General features: G+C 58.0%; 1 protein-coding gene across 2 annotated transcripts in view; it reads right to left on the reverse strand.

The window, feature by feature from the left end:
• Positions 1-68: 68 nt before the first annotated feature.
• The window catches only part of GCK (glucokinase), a 36,356-nt gene continuing 18,255 nt past the window's right edge, over positions 69-18,169 (reverse strand). Inside the window, exons 1-10 of one of the 2 annotated variants that reach the window (XM_027574134.1) lie at positions 11,481-11,528; positions 8,369-8,531; positions 7,640-7,794; positions 6,497-6,616; positions 5,074-5,169; positions 4,817-4,916; positions 2,927-3,110; positions 2,475-2,630; positions 1,704-1,937; positions 69-1,456 (exon numbers count right to left, since the gene is read on the reverse strand). In XM_027574134.1, the coding sequence (XP_027429935.1) occupies positions 1,312-1,456; positions 1,704-1,937; positions 2,475-2,630; positions 2,927-3,110; positions 4,817-4,916; positions 5,074-5,169; positions 6,497-6,616; positions 7,640-7,794; positions 8,369-8,531; positions 11,481-11,528 (1,401 nt within the window). In that variant the 3' untranslated portion in view covers positions 69-1,311. Of the gene's footprint in view, positions 1,457-1,703; positions 1,938-2,474; positions 2,631-2,926; positions 3,111-4,816; positions 4,917-5,073; positions 5,170-6,496; positions 6,617-7,639; positions 7,795-8,368; positions 8,532-11,480; positions 11,529-18,169 lie in introns of those variants that run through there. The other variant, XM_027574135.1, reaches the window with a different exon arrangement.

An 18,169-nucleotide genomic window follows, 5' to 3' on the forward strand; every position in this document is an offset into this window, starting at 1 on the left:
CGCCCATCACTGCCACAACCCAAGTGGCTCCAGGCACCTGTCGCACTTCTCGGAGCAGCACCCCGGCCCCCAACTCCTTCCCAGGCACCCCCAGGGGCAATCACAGCCCACAGGTCCACACGCACAGCCCACAGACGGTTAGCCGGGGGCCGGGGCAAGCCGGTGCGTCTGACCACCCGCCCGCCGATGCCACCTCTATCCCTACAGCCCGTGTGTCCCTTCACACTCCCTGGCACGGCTGGCTGGAGGGGGTGGCGAATTCCGAGGCACCCAGGTTGTAGAGCATCTGTGCACCTGTGACCACGTCTCCATGTTGTCCCACAGTCCTTATGCACAAAGATCAAAGAACACTTGTCAACGCCATGTTCTAAGTTTTTAAAACGTTTACTTAAAAAACCACACAGTCCCAGGTTGGGCATGAGAGGCTGGTGTGGCACACAGAAGTCTGGTGAGAAGAGAGAGGCCCGGGTGGTCCCTTGGGCGCTGGGTGCTGACATCTTTTTCCAGGCCAGCCCTGTGGGAGCTTAGGCCTCCACCACGGAGGTGCCCCCAGGCCTGCCTGGGGGTGGGAGGGGGAAGTCCTCCTCACCCTGGGTCCCTCTGGGCAGGCAGGGCCTCTGGGGGCCCTGTGTCTCGCACCACCTGGGAGGGTCCATCCCAGAACCACAAACCACTCATGGATGGCGGCAGGAGAGCAGAAGGGCTACCAACTCCAGGCCTCAGGGTACAAGCAGCCTCCGCTGTGGCATTTCCCAGTCCCAGGCAAGAAAACAGCCAGGCCTGGGTGACCGGCAGCCTCTGGCCCCCCGTGGAACCCCGGTGTAGGTCTGGCCAGGTCAGCTAGGCTGCCTCCCCAGTGGGTTGAGTTCCCAGGCAGGAGCAGGGTCCAGAGCACAGCCCCCTCCCAGAGCAGGGCCGGTAGAGGCTGAGTCAAGCTGAAGGCTCCAAGAGGAGGCAGTACAGAGATGCAGCCAAGTCCTGAATGAGCAACTCCCTTCTGGGTCCTTGATTGCAGTGAGACAGGTGAGGGGCTCTGGGGGTCTCCATGCCTGCTCACCTCAGCCCCCAACCCAGTCAGGACCCTGGGCTGTCCCACCAACCTCTGAGAGAAAAGGTCTGCCGAGGGGCCCCCAAATCCCCCGCGGGCCTTTCCCCATCTTTCGGGGTGGCAGTGGGGATGGGACACATCCAGGGTCCTTACAAAGAGAGACCTCTTTCCTGGGCGAGGCTGGGGGCACCCGTGGGGAGCAAGTCCCTTGGGGCCCAGGTCCAGCGAGCCACTGCTGCCTCCTTGCCTGGGGGCCTCCGCTGTCACTGGCCCAGCATGCAGGCCTTCTTGCAGGCCACCGCCGAGATCAGGGCCGCACCCCGGCCACTGCCCTCCTCCGACTCGATGAAGGTGATCTCGCAGCTGGGCGTCAGCCTGCGCACGCTGGCGTGGAACCTCTCCTTGAAGCTGCACAGGGGAAGCGGGGCTGCCGTCCCTCCTCCCTGCACTCCCCGAGCGCCTCATTCCTGCCCCGCAGCGCGAGGAAGAAGCTCAGGGGGCCCTCCCTCCTGCTTGTCTGGGGGCCCAAAGGGGACGAGGGGCTAACCCTTGGGACCTCGGAGAGCTTATTTTCGCTTGCCTTCCGTCCTCCGAACGCACACCCACGAAGGGCCGCTGGGCCCGATGGGGAGGGCGGACGACCACGTGGTCTCACCTGGGGTGCAGCTTGTACACGGAGCCGTCCACGCCCACGGTGATGCGCATCACGTCCTCGCTGCGGCTCTCGCGCATGCGGTTAATGACGCCCGCCAGCCCCGCGGCGCACATGTGCGCGGCGCGCGTGGACACGCTCTCGCAGGCGCGGCGCACGATGTCGCAGTCGGTGGCCGAGGGCCTCAGCCCCAGCGTGCTCAGGATGTTGTAGATCTGCTTGCGGTCGCCTGAGTCGCTGTGGGGCGGGGGCGGCCGGGGGGAGGGAGGGCGTCGCTGGAGGGTCGCTCAGCCTCCGGGCCAGCCAGACCCCGACCCCGACGGCGGCGGCCTCTTCCCCTCCCCCTGCCCACCTCACCCAGGCAAAGCGCTTGGGGCTCGGGCTCCGGAGGGGAGCGGGTTCGATTCCGCCAGGGACCAGCAGTTAGCTGGTCTTTGCGCCTCTAAGCCCAGGGTCTCCGCTCTAACGTGGGCGACACCGGCGCGCCTCGGGGCTGTCGCGTGAAGTGAGGCGATGTCCACGGCGGTGGGGAGCCACGGAGGGGGACGCGTGAGCTGCGTCAACTGCCTGGCTGCGGGCTCCCCTGCGGGCCACGCGCCGCCCGGGACCCTCGCTCCGGACCCCGGGCCGGGGCCCCGCCCACGCCCCGCCACGCCCCCTGCGTCCACGCCGCAGACCCTCCCCCGTGTACACGGCCCCTCCCCTGAGCACGCCCCCCGCCCCTCCGCGCACGACCCCCTAGACACCGCCCCTCGCCCGGCGCGCCCAGCGCACCTCTCCACCTGCGACACGAAGCGCGTCTCGAAGGCGCCGCGCGTGCGCAGCTGTTCCGACGCCTCCCCGCGGAAAAGCAGGTTTTCGTCCACGAGTTTTAGCAGCACGAGCCGCACCAGCTCGCCCATGTACTTGCCGCCGATGAGCTTCTCGTACCTGCACAGAGGGCGGCCGGGTCATCCCTGTCATGGAGGTCTCCACGCGCGGCCACGAGGAGGCCAGGTGGGGCGCTGTGACACCCCGCTTCCAAACTTGGGTTCGCGCCCGTCCCCTCATAAACCTTCATGTCTCTCACGGTTCCGGGTTCACAGGGGGCGAGTGAGCGCAAAAAGGGAGGAGCTTGCAAAAGGATTGTCAGTTGGCTTTTCCCCAGAGTTGTTTAAAAACAAGCCCATTATCTGCCTGCCTGAGCAGGGCGGGGGCGGGGGGGCGGCAGCGGGCAAGGTCCTTACAGCTGCTGGCCGGGGTTCAGGGAGTTCTCGTCCACCACGCGGTCGTACTCCAGCAGGAACTCGTCCAGCTCACCGGAGTCCCCAAAGGCGCCCCACTCAGTGTTGACGCACATGCGGCCCTCGTCCCCTTCCACGAGCTCCACGTTCTGCATCTCCTCCATGTAGCAAGCATTACAGCCTGTGCCTGTGGGGACCACGGGTCAGGCCCCACTGGGGCGGGGGTGGGGTGGGGTGGAGCAGGGGCTGCAGTCCTGGGAACCCGCCTCTCCCTGCAGGAGGCCCCCCATGGCCCTAGCTTCCCAGCGTCCTGCTGCCGCAGCCACCACTGCCTGGCCTGGCGACGTGGGCAAGGCGACTTTCCCAGGGGCTGAAAGACTGGGGTTTGCTGTGTGACCTCGCATCCATGAGCCCATCTCCCTGGGCTGTTCCTCGTCCCCAGTAGGGGCTGGTGACACCTCATTACCCGGATACTTGGGAGGACGGAGTGAAACGTGTCGAAGTGCTTTGCCAACTAGAGATGTGTGTGGTTTTATCTTGGTTATCCACCATCCTTGTCTTTTAGCGCTTTACGTACATGTGCTTGAGCGTCTCTGTCCTGGGCCCTGGTCTGGGGGCACCCAGAGGTGAGTAAGGCACAGCCTGGGTCCCTGGGACTGCTGTGGAATTTGTAATTTGCAGTCCCTTGCAAAGTGAAAACGTGGTGTCCTTTGCTGAGAAATGGTGAAGTTTCAAAATGGTTTCTGAGCGTGATGGCATGGGTAGCATGCTCCTAACGCCACTGGGTACGGCAACTCTAATGCTGGCCGGTGGACCTGCCCAGCAGGAATGGGGCCTTCCCATTTTTTTGGTGTGTATGTGGAAAAAAAAAACCCAGAAATCCTGACTTTGACACGCATCCTCTCAATTTCTGGATCTTGGTCATTATCATAAAGATGTTTTTAAGCACTGAGGAGAGTGTTTGCAGGACAGGTGTGGGACCAGGCCACCCTCGGCCATCTCTGCTCCATCAGGGGTGTGCCCGAGGCAGGGGCTGCAGAGCTCAGACACCAAGACAGGGCATCTTGGGGAGCCATGCCCTGACTTAGCTGCCCCAGGCAGCTCTGAAGGGGACAGCCAGGAGAGCAGGACCCTGCCCCTCCTGTTTAGGCGGGGGACTCAGAGCCGGCTTTCCATCTGAAAGTTGAACACGGAAGGAGGAGATGTGAGCAATGAGAGGAGGGATGGAGCAAGGTCAGGCGGCAGCTGAGGATGTGGATGTGCTGTTGGAGATGGGTTTGTGAGCGCAGACAACCCTTCAGGGCTGGCTCTGAGGGGCCCCGTGAAGCAAACAACTTTGCCACTGGCTTTCTGGGGAGCCAGAGCCCGGACACTGCATGCCTGCATGCCCAGGAGGTGACTGACCAGACAGGACCCATGCTCAGTACATACTCCTGACCCTCAGGAGCTTCTAGAAAGGCCCGAGGTCCGCTGGGGCCAGTGCCGCTCCCTTCCTGGCCTTCGTGCAGGGACAGGAAGACCGTGCAGGAGAGTGATGCCACCTGTGCTTCTCCTCTTGCACGGGGACAAGTCTGTCTGGTTTGGTCAATTTACCAGATAAGGGGATGTAATTAAATCCCGATGGGCCAGGCGGACCTGTAGCCGGTGCGCCGTCTGATGCAGGGACTTTGTGAGTGTTGGGATATGCTAGCTGCATTCAGGACGCTCCTGCATCTTCCCAAGACCGCCCCACACCCTGTCGCCTGTGGGGCCCACGCCTGGCACAGGGGCCCTGCTCTGGCCATCACCCATGGCCCAGGACTTTTGGCCCTCATGCCTCAGGGCCAGAGACAAAGGCAGGCGGAGGCTCTGTGCTGCCGAGGCCCCTGGATAGAGCAGGGCGTGAATCCTTACCCACAATCATGCCAACCTCACACCGGCGGTCTTCATAGTAGCAGGAGATCATTGTGGCCACTGTGTCGTTCACCATTGCTACCACGTCCATTTCAAAGTCCTGCCAAGAGGCACAGAGGCAACAGTGATGGGGCTGGGGTCTCGGCTTGGGCCGCTCTGGGCTTCGTGCAGCCCCGGGGAGGGACGCCCAGGAGGCCGTCCCTGGCTTCGTGGCCAGAGATGGGGGGGGCTCCCAGGGTGGTCAGGGGGTGCCTCACCCCTCTCCGTTTGATGGCGTCGCGGAGGAGCCCCACGATGTTGTTCCCTTCTGCTCCAGAGGCCTTGAAGCCCTTGGTCCAATTGAGGAGGATGCCCTGAGGGAAGAGGAAGGCAGGCCTGTGGCTGCTGAGGAACACTGGGGGCAGGGTGAAGGCGCCCCACTCCGCAGACCAGGGCTTGGAGACGACTCTACGAATACTTCTAATTCTGCAGGGCCAGCCTCCAGCCCGAGTGAGAGTGTTTCTAAAGGAAAGCCCAGCGGCACCACCCAGAGTAAGGATGAGGTCTGGAGGAAAACAACCTGTATCACGTTGGGCTTCCTCCCCTCCAGTACACCCAACTGGAAGCGACGGTGGCCTTACGCTTCCCGGACAGTCTCCCTGGGCCCCGGAGCGGCCGGCCCGTCCCTGCCCTTCGTGTGCCGGGGGCCCGGGCTTGGAGAACCAAGCAGCACTGCACTGGCTCTTTCTCTGAGAGGTTGTAGGTGTTTTGTATGTATTTGTAACCGATGGGTACAGATGTGTGTGTAATTTATACACATGTATATGTGTAGAATAGATGTGTGTACATGTGTACAATGCACACACACATGCACATGTGCTGTACACATGTGTAAAATTGACATGTGCACATGTGTGTATAATGCGCACACGCATGCGTGCATCCTGTACACACACATAGAATTGATGTGTGTATATGTGTATAATGCACACACGTATATGCACATATCCTGTACATGTGTGTAAAACTGACGTGTGCACATGTGTGTATAATGCGCACACGCATGCATGCATCCTGTACACACACATAGAATTGATGTGTGTACATGTGTATAATGCACACACGTATATGCACATATCCTGTACATGTGTGTAAAACTGACGTGTGCACATGTGTGTATAATGCGCACACACATGCATGTATCCTGTACACACACGTGTAGACTTGACATGCGTAGAAACATATATGACTGACCTGGGTGTGCATATAGGTGCATGTATGCCTGACTTCTGTATGTCTGTATGCACGGATAATGCACGTGTGTATGTGTCTAAGCTGTGCGTGTGTGTGTGTGTGACTGTGGCAGGTGCAGCCTCGGCCCCCGCACAGTCCTGCCTCTGCTGGTGGCCCAGCATCACATGTCTATGCTGGCATCTGGCTGCCAGCCAGCAGTCTCCTCCCGCTCGCTAGCCTGTCCCCTGATCTGCGACGGAGCAATAATCCTGCCGGCCTCGCTGGGCTCTGAGGGCTTCAGGCAAATAGAATCAGCCGTATCTCTGTTTCCCAAAGTCTCACAAAAAGCGAGTGATAGAGCCGCGGGTCGAACCCAAGGCTCTTTCCCAACACGGGGCTGCGTTTGAAGGCACGGGGAGTTCCCGGGGCGTCTTTCTCTGGGGAATGCGTCTACCCCCCCGGCCCCACCTTGTCGATGTCTTCATGCCTCACGGGGAAGGAGAAGGTGAAGCCCAAGGGCAGTTTCTTGTGCTTCATCTGATGCTTGTCCAGGAAGTCAGAGATGCACTCGGAGATGTAGTCAAAGAGCTGGAAGACAACACGGCAAGCTGGCCGTCGGCAGCAGCGCCCCGCCGTGGGCCACAGGAGAGCATGGCCTCTGAGCCTTCCCTTGGCTCCCCTGTGTTCCCTGTCCCGAATGCTGCTGCCGCTGGGACAGCGCGACACCAGGATGGGCCTGGTCCCCTGCCCAGCTGGGCGCTGTCAGCCCGTGCCTCCCACTGGACCCCGTGGCGTCCAGCTGCACACTTCGGACAGAGGCACAGCCATGGCCAGCACTCGGATTTCTGCCTCTACCACCCAGAGTGTCCTTCGCTGCCTCCAGGTGTCCTGGCCGCTGCTCACCCAGCCCTGCCGGGGACTAGCCCCTACCCTACTCGTGTGGGCCTGGCCACAGAACTGGCTGTTGCTGAATACCCTGCTTATCAGCCAAGCTCCCTGCTGGGTGCTGGGGCCGCATGAGGCATCCAGAGCATCCCTGCTGCCTTGATTCATGGCCAGTCAGACAGCATGCAGGGTGTGGCGAGGACCAGGCTGCCACAGGACTCCTGCCTTGAAACCCTGGCCCCCAGGGGATGGGCTCTGCCTCCACCCGCCTCCTCTGAGGGCACCTGTACTTCTGTACCCTCTCCTGAGCCCTCCCCACGGGCAGGGTAGTATTCCCGCCTGGGCAGACATTATGACTACAGTGACCTCACTCGGTGTCTTTGCTGGTGGCAGGTGAGGGGGGGACACACAGGGAGAAGACAGAATGCATGGGCTCTGTGCTGCTTGGACCAGTGTGTTCTCTCAGCTGCCCTGTCACACCTGTGATTCTTCTAGGAAACTGGGCAGAAGGTGACCTGCTGGGGCCATGCCTGGTGGCCATCCAGGTAGGCCTCCCACCGGCCTCCCTAGGCCCTCTGAGGCTGGCTGGCTCTCCCGCCCACAGGTGCCCCTGGCCCTGGTAAACAGGTGGGCCCTCCCGCCAGGACTAGCAAGCTCGGAGATCCTGGGCAGACTTGATCCCGGCCCCACAGCCCCCGGCCCCCGGCCCCCGGCCCAGCTGCTCACCATCTCAGCAGTGCCGGTCATGGCATCCTCGGGGATGGAGTACATCTGGTGTTTGGTTGTCACACTCCACTGCCCCTCCTCGCCCTCCCCCACCTTCACCAGCATCACCCTGAAGTTGGTGCCGCCCAGGTCCAGGGAGAGGAAGTCCCCGACTTCTGCAGACACAGGGAGAAGCGCATCAGCCTCGGGGCCCTGCCCGGCAGGACCCCAGACTGGGGAGAGAAGGAGAGGAGGGAGTGGGGGAAATCAGAGAAGCTGGACAAGGGGGCTGCTGACGCTGGCATCTGGGGGGCCCCAGGTCCACTGGGGAAACGGTCAGAGGTGAGCTGGGGAACTCCATGGGAATTCACTGCCTTGGACCGGAGCCATCCCGAGCCCAAGGTGCCAAGTGAAGACCTAGTAAAATGGCCCAGACTCAGGTTTGGGCTGGGGGGAGGGAGTTCCCCTGCCACCCTGGAGAACAGGTTTCTTATTGTGAGATGCGAATGGCTCATTTTCTTGAGGCCGGGGTGAAGACCCCAGGGCTGGGCTGGCAGAGCTTGGGGTGGGAACCAGCCTGTGTTGGGGCCGACATGGGGAGGGCATGTCTGGGGTCTCGGGGGATAGTCCGAGCTGTAAGCAAGGACCTGGGGGGGTCTCTCCCTGCTGGGGCCTGGGGCTGGCTGTCCCCAGCTGAGCAGCTTCTGGCTGCCGTGTGGGGCCCCTCCCTGCCCGCCCGGGACAGCATACCTGAGCCCTCTGGGGTGGAGCGCACGTAGGTGGGCAGCATCTTCACGCTGGCCTCCTCGTGGGTCTCCAGCCGCAGGCCCCGCGCCATCTCCTTCTGCATCCGCCGCATCACCTTCTTCAAGTCAGCCTCCTGCAGCTGGAAGTCGGCCAGGATCTGCTCTGCCTGTGCAGGGGTGGGGGGTGGGGAGCAGCTGCGTGGGGTGGGGGCCTGGATGGCCCAACTCACGGGCATCCCGCACACACCAGGGGTCTCCCTGGCCCCCTGGCCCTGGGTCCGAGATGACCCCTCAGTTCAAATTTCCTGTTAAGACCAGCTGAAAAGCTAGAACAGCAGCCCCTCGCCAGCCCAGGGTACAGCCCATGAGCGGGCCAAGCCAAGCACTGCTATCCTGTAACGTTTTGCCGGTAATCTGGTTTCGTGCCGGGCATGTGGCCCAGTTCTGGCCAATGATAGGGAAAGAGAAGTCTGATGTTAGCAGGACCTTCCCTTCCCGGGAAGGTCAGTGCCTGCATAGCTGTGAACACAGCGGTGTAAGAGTGTGATGGCTGGCACTGCAACAGCTGTCCTGTGACAATGGGGAGACAAGGCTGTTGGCGAGGAGGGGTGGTGGGAAGAGAGGCAGAGCAGCCCAGCCCCGATGTGCCGGCCAGCTCTGGATCCTTCCACCTCCACGTGCTGCTTGTGGGAGCAAACACGAATCACTGGAAGCTATAGTTAAGCCAGGTTTTTGGCTCCCGGCTGCCAACAGCATTCCCAAGGCATACAGGTCCTTCCTTAGGGACCACATCCCTACACTTAAAGTTTGAACCCAGGGAAGGTCACAAAGGGACGGGGCTGACAGAGTCCGTGACAAAACACACAGAACCAAACACCAATGTTTGCCAAGCCGTTCTGCAGCTCTGGGCCCAGCACAGCCCCAGAGACGCCCTCCTTCTTGGCGGAGCAATCCAGGCCGTTCTCAGGGGCGCACGGCCACAGGCTGGCCGCCTCTGTCTGTCTCTCACACGCTTTCAAATGTAAAATGTGCCAGCAAGGAGTAGAAACATTAACACTTGCAGAATTCTGCCAACACGCCACGCCCCGAGCCCAGCGCAGCATACCGGCTGTCGCGATTCGCTGGGAGGAGGCGCCCGCAGCGGCTTCGAGAAGAGCGCAGGCTCGCAGAAGCCTCTTTTGAGGTGCGTGCAGCCAGCGTGCCTCGTGGCCCGCACCCAGGGCCGCACGTGCGAGAGCCGAAGTCCCTGAGAGGCGGCCGGGCATCTCCCCGGAGACAGGATTGTCCAGAGGGACCGAATGTAAGATATCACAGACTCTTAGCAAGAGTGAAGCAGACGCTGCAAAGGTCCAGCCTCAGACCCTGCCCCATTGCTGTGCTGCCCGCTCGGTGGCCGTGACCCTAGACTCATGAGGGGCATCAGGCCAAAGGCTTCGCTTCGCCCTCTGTGTCCAGGCCCACTGTGGGTCTCTGCCACTGACGGTAAAAACCCCCCTCTGCCAGCTTCCAGGCTACAGAGACCCTTGTGTGGAACCCCGGAAATCACAGGAAGTCAAACCACTGGGTCAACGGGCAACATTTAATTTCAACCTAGCCATTTCTCTCCAAGAATCCGTTCTATAGAAAGGGTCCCGGAAGCACATAAGGGCACGCGGTGCTGGGACGGCAGACTCAGGAAGACCCCACATCCGCCCCGGGACGGCCCATCCCTGCTGGGACACCACACAGTAGGAGTAGATGATCCCATTCTGTCAGTCAAGTTGCTTCTGGCTGTGGGTCTCACTTTGTCCTGTACAATATTCTCAAAAGCTTAAGTTTGCTGCCAACATTTAAATAGAGACACTTGTACAGACAAATCTGGATTTGGCAGCATTTCTGCAAAAGCAGGTCTGCACTCTCGCTGGGGCCGTGGGGAGGCCACCCACCCGGGCAGGGTGTGTTGTGGGGGAGCCTGTCCCTGGCAGTGAGGGGGGGCTGTGCAGGAGACACCCGGTCACCTGCCCTCATGCTGGGCCCTGCCCAAGCGAGGCTCTGCAGGGTCCAGCACTGTCCACACCACAGGACTATGGGGGACCCATGTCCCCAGGCCCCCACACTGTGTGCATTTCCTGTTCCTTGTGCGTATGGGTAGGGGAGGGGTGCTGCTGGGCGATTCCTCTAGGTGGCCACGGGCTGACACTGGCCTCCAGCACACCTTGCCTCTCACAGTGAGGAGTGACCTCCGGGGTGGGTGCAAGCCCCCTCCTTACGTGCACTGGGGCCTACAGACACCTGGTTCTCCTGGACTGGGGATCCTTTACCCCAGGAACCTATGGGCACCCGGCCCAGGGTCACCCACTGTGTGTTCACAGCACCGGAGCCAGGCTGCCGCTGGGCCCATGACAGGCTCACACTGGCCTCCAGAGTGCTGGGACGGGCGCTGGAACCCACAGGCCCCCCCGGCGTTTGCACCTTTGGGCCTTCCCCTCAGGGTCCTCATGTGACAGGCTGGGACACCCCCAGGTATCTTGCTTTCTTCTCTGAGTCCTGGGGATGAGGTCCCAGAGCATATAAAGGGGGCAGACGTCCTGCCACCTGAGCCCCCCAGATGCACCCCCATCCAACCCACCCAGACAGCTTGACGCCTCCCACTTTCCCTCTCCGACCTCGACACCCGATGACGTTGTCCAGGCTGGGGCCTTAAGGACTGTCTGCACGCTGATGCCTGGGCACCCGCAGAGGCTCCGTTCACTGAGACGGGGTGGGGGTGGGGAACACCAGGGGCTTGGGCTCAGCATGTTGGCATGTCTGTTAGCCAAGGGGAGATGGGTACCAAGTGGCAGATGGCTATGTGAGGCCTGAGCTCAGGGGACAGTCTGGCCTTGTTGGCCCCAGGAGTGACTGCCCTGGAAGACGCGGGCCCTACAGACCCCTCCTGGAGAGTCTGGACCGTGGGTGTCCAGAGGGGATCGTCGGGGGGGGGGGGGTCAGTGACAGCACAGCTGCCCTTCAGCCTGAATGCTTCCTTCCAGGAGGCCAGCATCACCCCGACATCGACGTCGACTGCCAAACCGACTGCCCCGTATGCACGGTCCGGTGGGGCGAAGCACTGTCCCTCGCTCTTGGATGGTCCTTACCAGATTCGAGGCTGTCTGGGCCTGGCTCCTGGTGGCACCCATCGTCATCTCTCCGAGGGGCCAAGAGGCAGGTTTTGGGGGAAGGTGGAGATACCCCGCCTGCTGAGGTGCAGGGCTGGGCTGCAGGCTGGAGACTGAGGCCCACCTGTACAGGTGAGGGCCACCTTGTGGGAATGGTGCCCTCGGCAGGCCGCCCAGGGCTTCTGCACGGAGAGTGCTTGGCCGGCAGGTGTTGAAATACTCTGCTCACTGCCACCAGGTCAGGCGGGGCCGGAGGGCAAAGGCGGCCCGCGCAGGGTCAGGGCTGACCAGGACTGCGGGGACAAGGCCAGGGGGCAGTGCTCCTGCTCTCTGCACCCCGGTGTGGGGATTAGCTGCCAGGAGGTGCTGTGGGGAGGGGGCAGAACTAGTCTATCTGCCTTCCGGTCCTTGGAGGTGCCAGGGCTGGGGGTCGCCACACTGCCGGGGGCAGGAAAGTGCAGTGAAGAGCCCCGTGCACAGGGAGGGCCCGAGAGGGCCTGGCCCGTGCAGGCCAGACTGTGGCCCTGGGAATCCCTGGTGGGTTTTCGGGGAGGCTGAAAGAGACCCTGCCCCGACCCCCCAGCAGGATGTGAAGGGAACTCCTCCTCCCCTGCTCTGCCCCGCCCCTCCTGTCTGTGGTGCATGTGTCCCTTTGGCCAATGAGGCCGCAGGATTGATGGGGGGGGGTTGCTCAAGACCTCATTTGGGCCAATGAGAGCCGAGCCCAGGGGACTGGGGGGGGCGGGGAAGGAAAGAGGAGGGTCTTCGAGTTGGGGGTGCGATGCCACCCCGATGGCTGCCCCCAGCCCAGGGCCTTCCCCCCGCTCCAAGGTGAAAAATGCTTGTTTTTGTCAGGACTTGTAAACTGTAAATCATTAAAACCTGCCTCTAAATGTTGGGGGTCATTCTTGGGTTTGGGCAGTAGAGGTCCAGGCAGGAGCTCGCTCTGGATGCTGGACGGCATGCAGCGTCCCCCCGGCCCAGCCCCCAAGGGGAGTGAACTTGTCGCACCCAGTATAGGCATCTGCCAAGCCCTGCTAAAATTAGCAGGAGCTCCCGAGTTGTTGGGGGTGGGGGGATGGTGAACGGACAGAATGCCAGACTCTCCCGCCAATGTCCAGTGGGTCACCCCGAAGAAAGCCCTTGGCACGATTGATCCCTTTCCTAATACAGAGCAAAAGCACCTTCACCAGACCCACTTGTAACAGGTCACTGACCCACCAGCCCCTGGCTCTGAGCCGCCGTTTTTTTCTGTGTGTGCGGTGATGGGGCTCATCCTGGGTTTGGATGGGGGTGGGGGTGGGGGTCCTTCTGGACCAGCCAATCTAAGAAGCAGCTGCCCTTCTCCTGGAGTGAGCACACAGCCCCTGAGAAGAGGCTCAGAATCCTCCAGCCCTCTCCCCTGGGAGGCTGGGGTGGACAAGGGCTAGGGCACACGGCCCCCTTTCTCGTTAGTTGGACTTCCCCTTGCAAAGCTTGCACTTTGACCAGCAAGCATCCTTCCCCAGAGCCCTTTCCCTGGCCCCCTCCATGCATTTTGTGGCAATAGTAGCGCAGGAAGGGGTCCCCACTTCCCCATGCTAGGCAGTCCTGCAGAGCCAGACTCAGTCCTCATACCAGCCCTGTGTGCCTATCACTTGTCCTGTCTCACTGCCTCATCTTCAGATGGGGAGGTGACATCAGTGAGTCTGGGCTCTAGGTGAGGGTCTGACCCGTCCAGATAAGAGGGCCCAGGAAAGGTTGGGCCTCAAAGTAAATGGCTTATGAGAGACATACTTAAGAGTCTTCGGTATCTCAAGGGCAGTCCTAAAGAGGATGGAGGAACATAGTTTGTGCATAGGGTTTCTTAAAAACAATGACAACACAGAACTTCTTGACAATGGGCTAGGATGTTTCAGTAGATAGTGAGCTCCCCATTTAACAGGGAGAGAGAGCGGATCCCAGGGACCTTGCTCTGCGTTGCAGCCAGTCTTCTCATCCCTTGGCTGCGCGTGAAGCTAGGGCAACAGGCACGATTTCATTTTCTTCTTGATTTACCTCTAGGGAAGAATCTGACAAGTTCAAGTGGTAGAGATTCCAGGATGAAAAAATGGCACATAAGCCTCATATCCAGCTATAGGGAATGAGTTCGATAAATTATGCTACATTTATGAGTCATTAAAAATAATAAGATCGCTCTGGCTCTCTTGGCATGGAAAGATGTCCCTGACATACTGTTAGAGAGAACGTGGCAGCTGTCCTCCACTGGGGCCTCCAGTGAGCCCCACTTCTGTTATTTGCCCCCATGTGGTCCCCACCTATGCTGAGGAGGCCTAGCCTGTGTGACGAATAAGATATTGCAGAGATGACAGAGCGTGACTTCTAGCTGGGCCATCAAAGACAGGGTGGTTTCTGCCTCGCTCTCTCTTGGATTCTTCCTGTGGAGGGAAGCCAGCATGAGGACAGTCAGGTCCTATGGGGGGGTCTACTGAGAAGAACGGAGGCCTCCTGCCAATGGTTCAGCAACCACTTGCCAGGCAGGTGAGCGAACCATCTTGGGAACAGAGCCACCTGCCCCAGTCGAGCCTTCAGATGATGGAGCCCCAGCTGGCTTCCTGGCTGCAACCTCACAAGACCCTGAGCCAGAACCCCCAAGCTGAACCACTCCTGGACTCCTGACCCACAGAAACTGTGTAAGATAATAAAGTCTTGTCTCAAGCCACGAAGTTCTGAGGTAATATTTGACACAGCAACAGATGACTAATACAGAGGGAAAATGGATAGAAAATATAGCCTGATCCATTTTTGTCATATAGATGTATGCTACATATAATTCACACATGGGAAGAAATAGAACAAAGTGATCAGAGTAATTATCTTGATGGTGGAAATAGGAGCGCTTTTATTTTCCTTTTTGCTTATCTGTATTTCCTATGTTTTTCTGCAATGAATGTGTAATAGAGAAATATATTTTTTTTAAAACCTATTTAACTTGTTGGGGCGGAGCACATGAGCAGGGGGAGGGGCAGAGGGAGAGGGAGAAAAGATTCCCAAGCAGACTTCACACTGAGCATGGAGCCTGACATGGGGCTCGATCCCACAACCCTGAGATCATGACTTGAGCCAAAACCAAGATTGGATGCTCAACCGACTGAGCTTGAGTGCAAGCTCCCCGAGAAATAGTTTTAAGTAAAGTTAGCAAAACAAAAGTGTCAGTTAGGCCTCATCTGCTATTTTTGCCCAGAAGCTCTGAGGCCCAGACTCTGAAGGATGGAGGTTCACAGTTAAATTGGAACTTTCCAGACCCCGTATTCCAGTGGGATAGAAAATGGGGCTGGGAGCCAGAGAGCCCAGCATGCAGCCCCAGCCCCCCCAGGCCTGGTGGCCCTTGGCACCAGCTGGGCACCTGTGCGGGCACGTCCCTGTACTGATGCAACAGGGCCTAGAGGTCAGCACAGTGTCGCAAGTGTTTGCTTACTGCAGGGTAGACTGGCTGTGCCCTTGTGTGAGGGGGGCCAGGGGCCTGGGGGTAGGATGATGTCAGGCACAGAGGCAAGGAGGAAATGAACCTAGAGACAGCAAAACATACTGGGGTGATGATAACGAGCCCCCAGCAGCCTCCACACATGGCCTGCTGTGGCTGACGCTTTATGTGGATCGCAACTGACCTGTGAGCTCAGGGCTGTCATTTCATATGGGGAAACCGAGGCCCACAGCAGCGAAGGGACTTCAGAGATCCCACAGGTGTAAGTGACGTGGCTGGGATTCATCCCCAGGTCGGCCTGACTTTAGGTAGGCTGGCAGGTTAGTCTTCCTGACTAGATGGAGGGCTCCTTCAGGGCCAAGCATGCACAGGGGTCAGGAAAGAGCCTCTGGAGCTGCCTCCGGGCTAGAAATGTTCGGAGACCTCAGCTTCGGCTGGCGGGGGTGGCCGTGGTCATGGCCACCAAGGTCTGCATTGCCCGGTGTTTGCCTCTGACAGCAGGTGGCGCTGGAGGCCTGGGGCCAGGTGTCGGGGCAGAGGAAGAGTGAGGGAACAGGGAGCATCCTGCACGCTGGCTGGGAAGGGGGCAGCAGAGTGCACGGATCACCCAGGACCATGATATTGCGGGGGTGGGATAGGAGCATGAGGTCACCAGCCCAAAGTCTGAAGACTGACTGCCATTAACTGCCTGTATTTCTTGGGCAAGTCCCTTAACTTTCTGCAGTTCAGTTTCCCTATCAGTAAAGTGGAGATAACAATGTACCTCCCTCACGGGGCTATTGAGAGGATCCAACAGGTTAATGCAGATAAGATTCTTGGCAATCCAAGTTGTTCAATAACTTGTAGCTATTTTTGCTGCCAGAGGAAGCTTTAGCCCCTCGGTCAGAGTTTAGAACACGGGCCGTCCAATACTTGAGATCTACGGCAGGTGTAAAGCCAAATCCCCATCCCTGTGCCTGCTGATTATTTTGGAGTGTCCTAAGGACACAGGCAGGTGGCAGAGTCTCTTTGATGCCAGGCTTGCCCTAAAGCAGTGTGGCTTATTGTCTGAAAAGAGAATGATTCGGAGTGACATCACAGAAAACGCTGAAGGAGGACACTCCAGGGTTAGTTCCTCCAGCAAAACAGCCGTCACTTAGAAAAAAGGATCAAAATTAATTAATTTGGAACTGGCAAGCCTGACCAGACAGTTACAGCAACTAGGGGAGTGCTTGAGGAAAGAAGAGGTTACTGATGGCTTGTGAGTGAGCAGGATGCACAAACCAGCTCCCACAGCTAATCCCTATCATGGCCGTGGGGACAGCACCCGTGTCCCGAAAACACCTGGCTGGAGGGAGCGTGGGCAGCCAGGGCCTTGGGTTGTGCACTTTGGTTGTTCTGGGCTTCCTGGGGGCTCAGTGCAGAGCTTACCTTTGTTTCAGCCTGAGCTATACAAAGCCGGTTAAATGTTCCTTTTTGGGGGGGGAGGAATCTAGATATTTAAGAAAATCTCTGTCAGGTCACAGGCTGACTGCAGAAACATCAAAACAGAAACTTCTTCAGGGATCACATGTGAGAAATACACATTTTGAAGAACATTTTTAAAAATTAAAAAAAAGGGGTGCCTGGGTGGCTCAGTCGTTAAGCGTCTGCCTTCGGCTCAGGTCATGGTCCCAGGGTCCTGGGATCGAGCCCCGCATCGGGCTCCCTGCTCAGCGGGAAGCCTGCTTCTCCCTCTCCCACTCCCCGTTTGTGTTCCCTCTCTCTCTGGGTCTCTGTCAAATAAATAAATATCTAAAATAAAAAATAAAAATAAATAAAAATTAAAAAAAGAGATACAGACTCTGTAGAAAATTGTTTGGGAAAGTCACTATACAAATGGACAATTGCAGCCCTCAACAAGCAAGAAAACCAATCCTTATGGAGGGGGAGAATCTAACTTCTGGAGTTGCCACGTTATATGCCTCAAAATGTCAAGTTCTCAACAACAACCCAAAATTACAAAGCATACAAAAAAGGAGGAAGATATGGCTCATTCACAGGAGAAAAAAATTTAATAGAAATTATCCTTGAGGAAGCCCAAACATTGGAATTACTAGTCAAAGACATTAAATTCAACATGTTCGATGAGCTAAAGGAAACCACAGATAAAGATCTAAAAGGAGTTGGGAGAATGATGTATGAACAGATAGAGAAAGACAATGAAGAGTAGAAATTATACAAAGGTACCACACAGAAATTCTGGAGCCAAAAAGTACAATAGCTGCAATGAAATTTAAAAAAAAAAATGCTGGGGCTGGGTCAACAGCAGATTTGAGCAGGTGGAATGAAGAGTCAATGAACATGAAGGTTAAGGCAACTGCACTATCCAGGCTGCCTGGCAGAAAGGAAAAAGGGATACCAGCAAGCATACCACCGTGCGTACTGTGGGAGTCCCAGCAGGCACTGAGAGGTGGAAAGGGGCAGAAAAAGTATTTGAAAAAATAATGGGGAAACAACTTCCCAAACTTGACAAAGTACATGAATATACACATTCAAGAAGCTCAAACTATAAAAATCTGAGAGGAAAACGTAAGTGTGAATATTCATGGCCTTGGGTTTGGCAATGATTCTTCTTAAACATGACACCCAAACCAAAAAGAGGTAAACTAGACTTCTGCAGAATTAAAATCTTGTACAAGAGAGCACGCCATCAAATGGGTGAGAAGACCCTGGCGGGGCCTTCTCGGTGGGAGAAAACCGGTGCAAATCTTGCATCAGATAAAGGTCTGATGTGCAGGGTTTAATAAGAACTCTCACAACTCAACGACAAACAACCCAATTTAAAAATGGGCAAAGGACTTGAGCAGAATTTCTGCAAAGAAGACAGACAAGCGGACAGTAAGCACATGAGAAAATGCTCAACAGCACTAGTCACTCAGGAAATGCAGACCAAACCACAGTCAGGTACCACTTCAACCCTTTGAGGGCGGCGAGGTTAAAAACGAAAAGAAGTGTTGGTGAGACCATGGGGACAGTGAACCCCGCACACGTTGCTGGTGGGAATGCAAGCTGGTTCGGCCGCTGTGGAAATCATCAAAACGTTAGATGCGGCGTGACCATGTTACCCAGAGACTGCACTCCTAGGTTCATTCCCCACAGAACCCAAACCAGGGACTCAGAACGATGCCCGTGCACCAGTATTCGAGAACGCATCATCCACGACCACCACAGGTGGAAGCAGCCT

Source organism: Zalophus californianus, chromosome 12 (genome assembly GCF_009762305.2).
Source record: "Zalophus californianus isolate mZalCal1 chromosome 12, mZalCal1.pri.v2, whole genome shotgun sequence".
NCBI lineage: Eukaryota > Metazoa > Chordata > Mammalia > Carnivora > Otariidae > Zalophus > Zalophus californianus.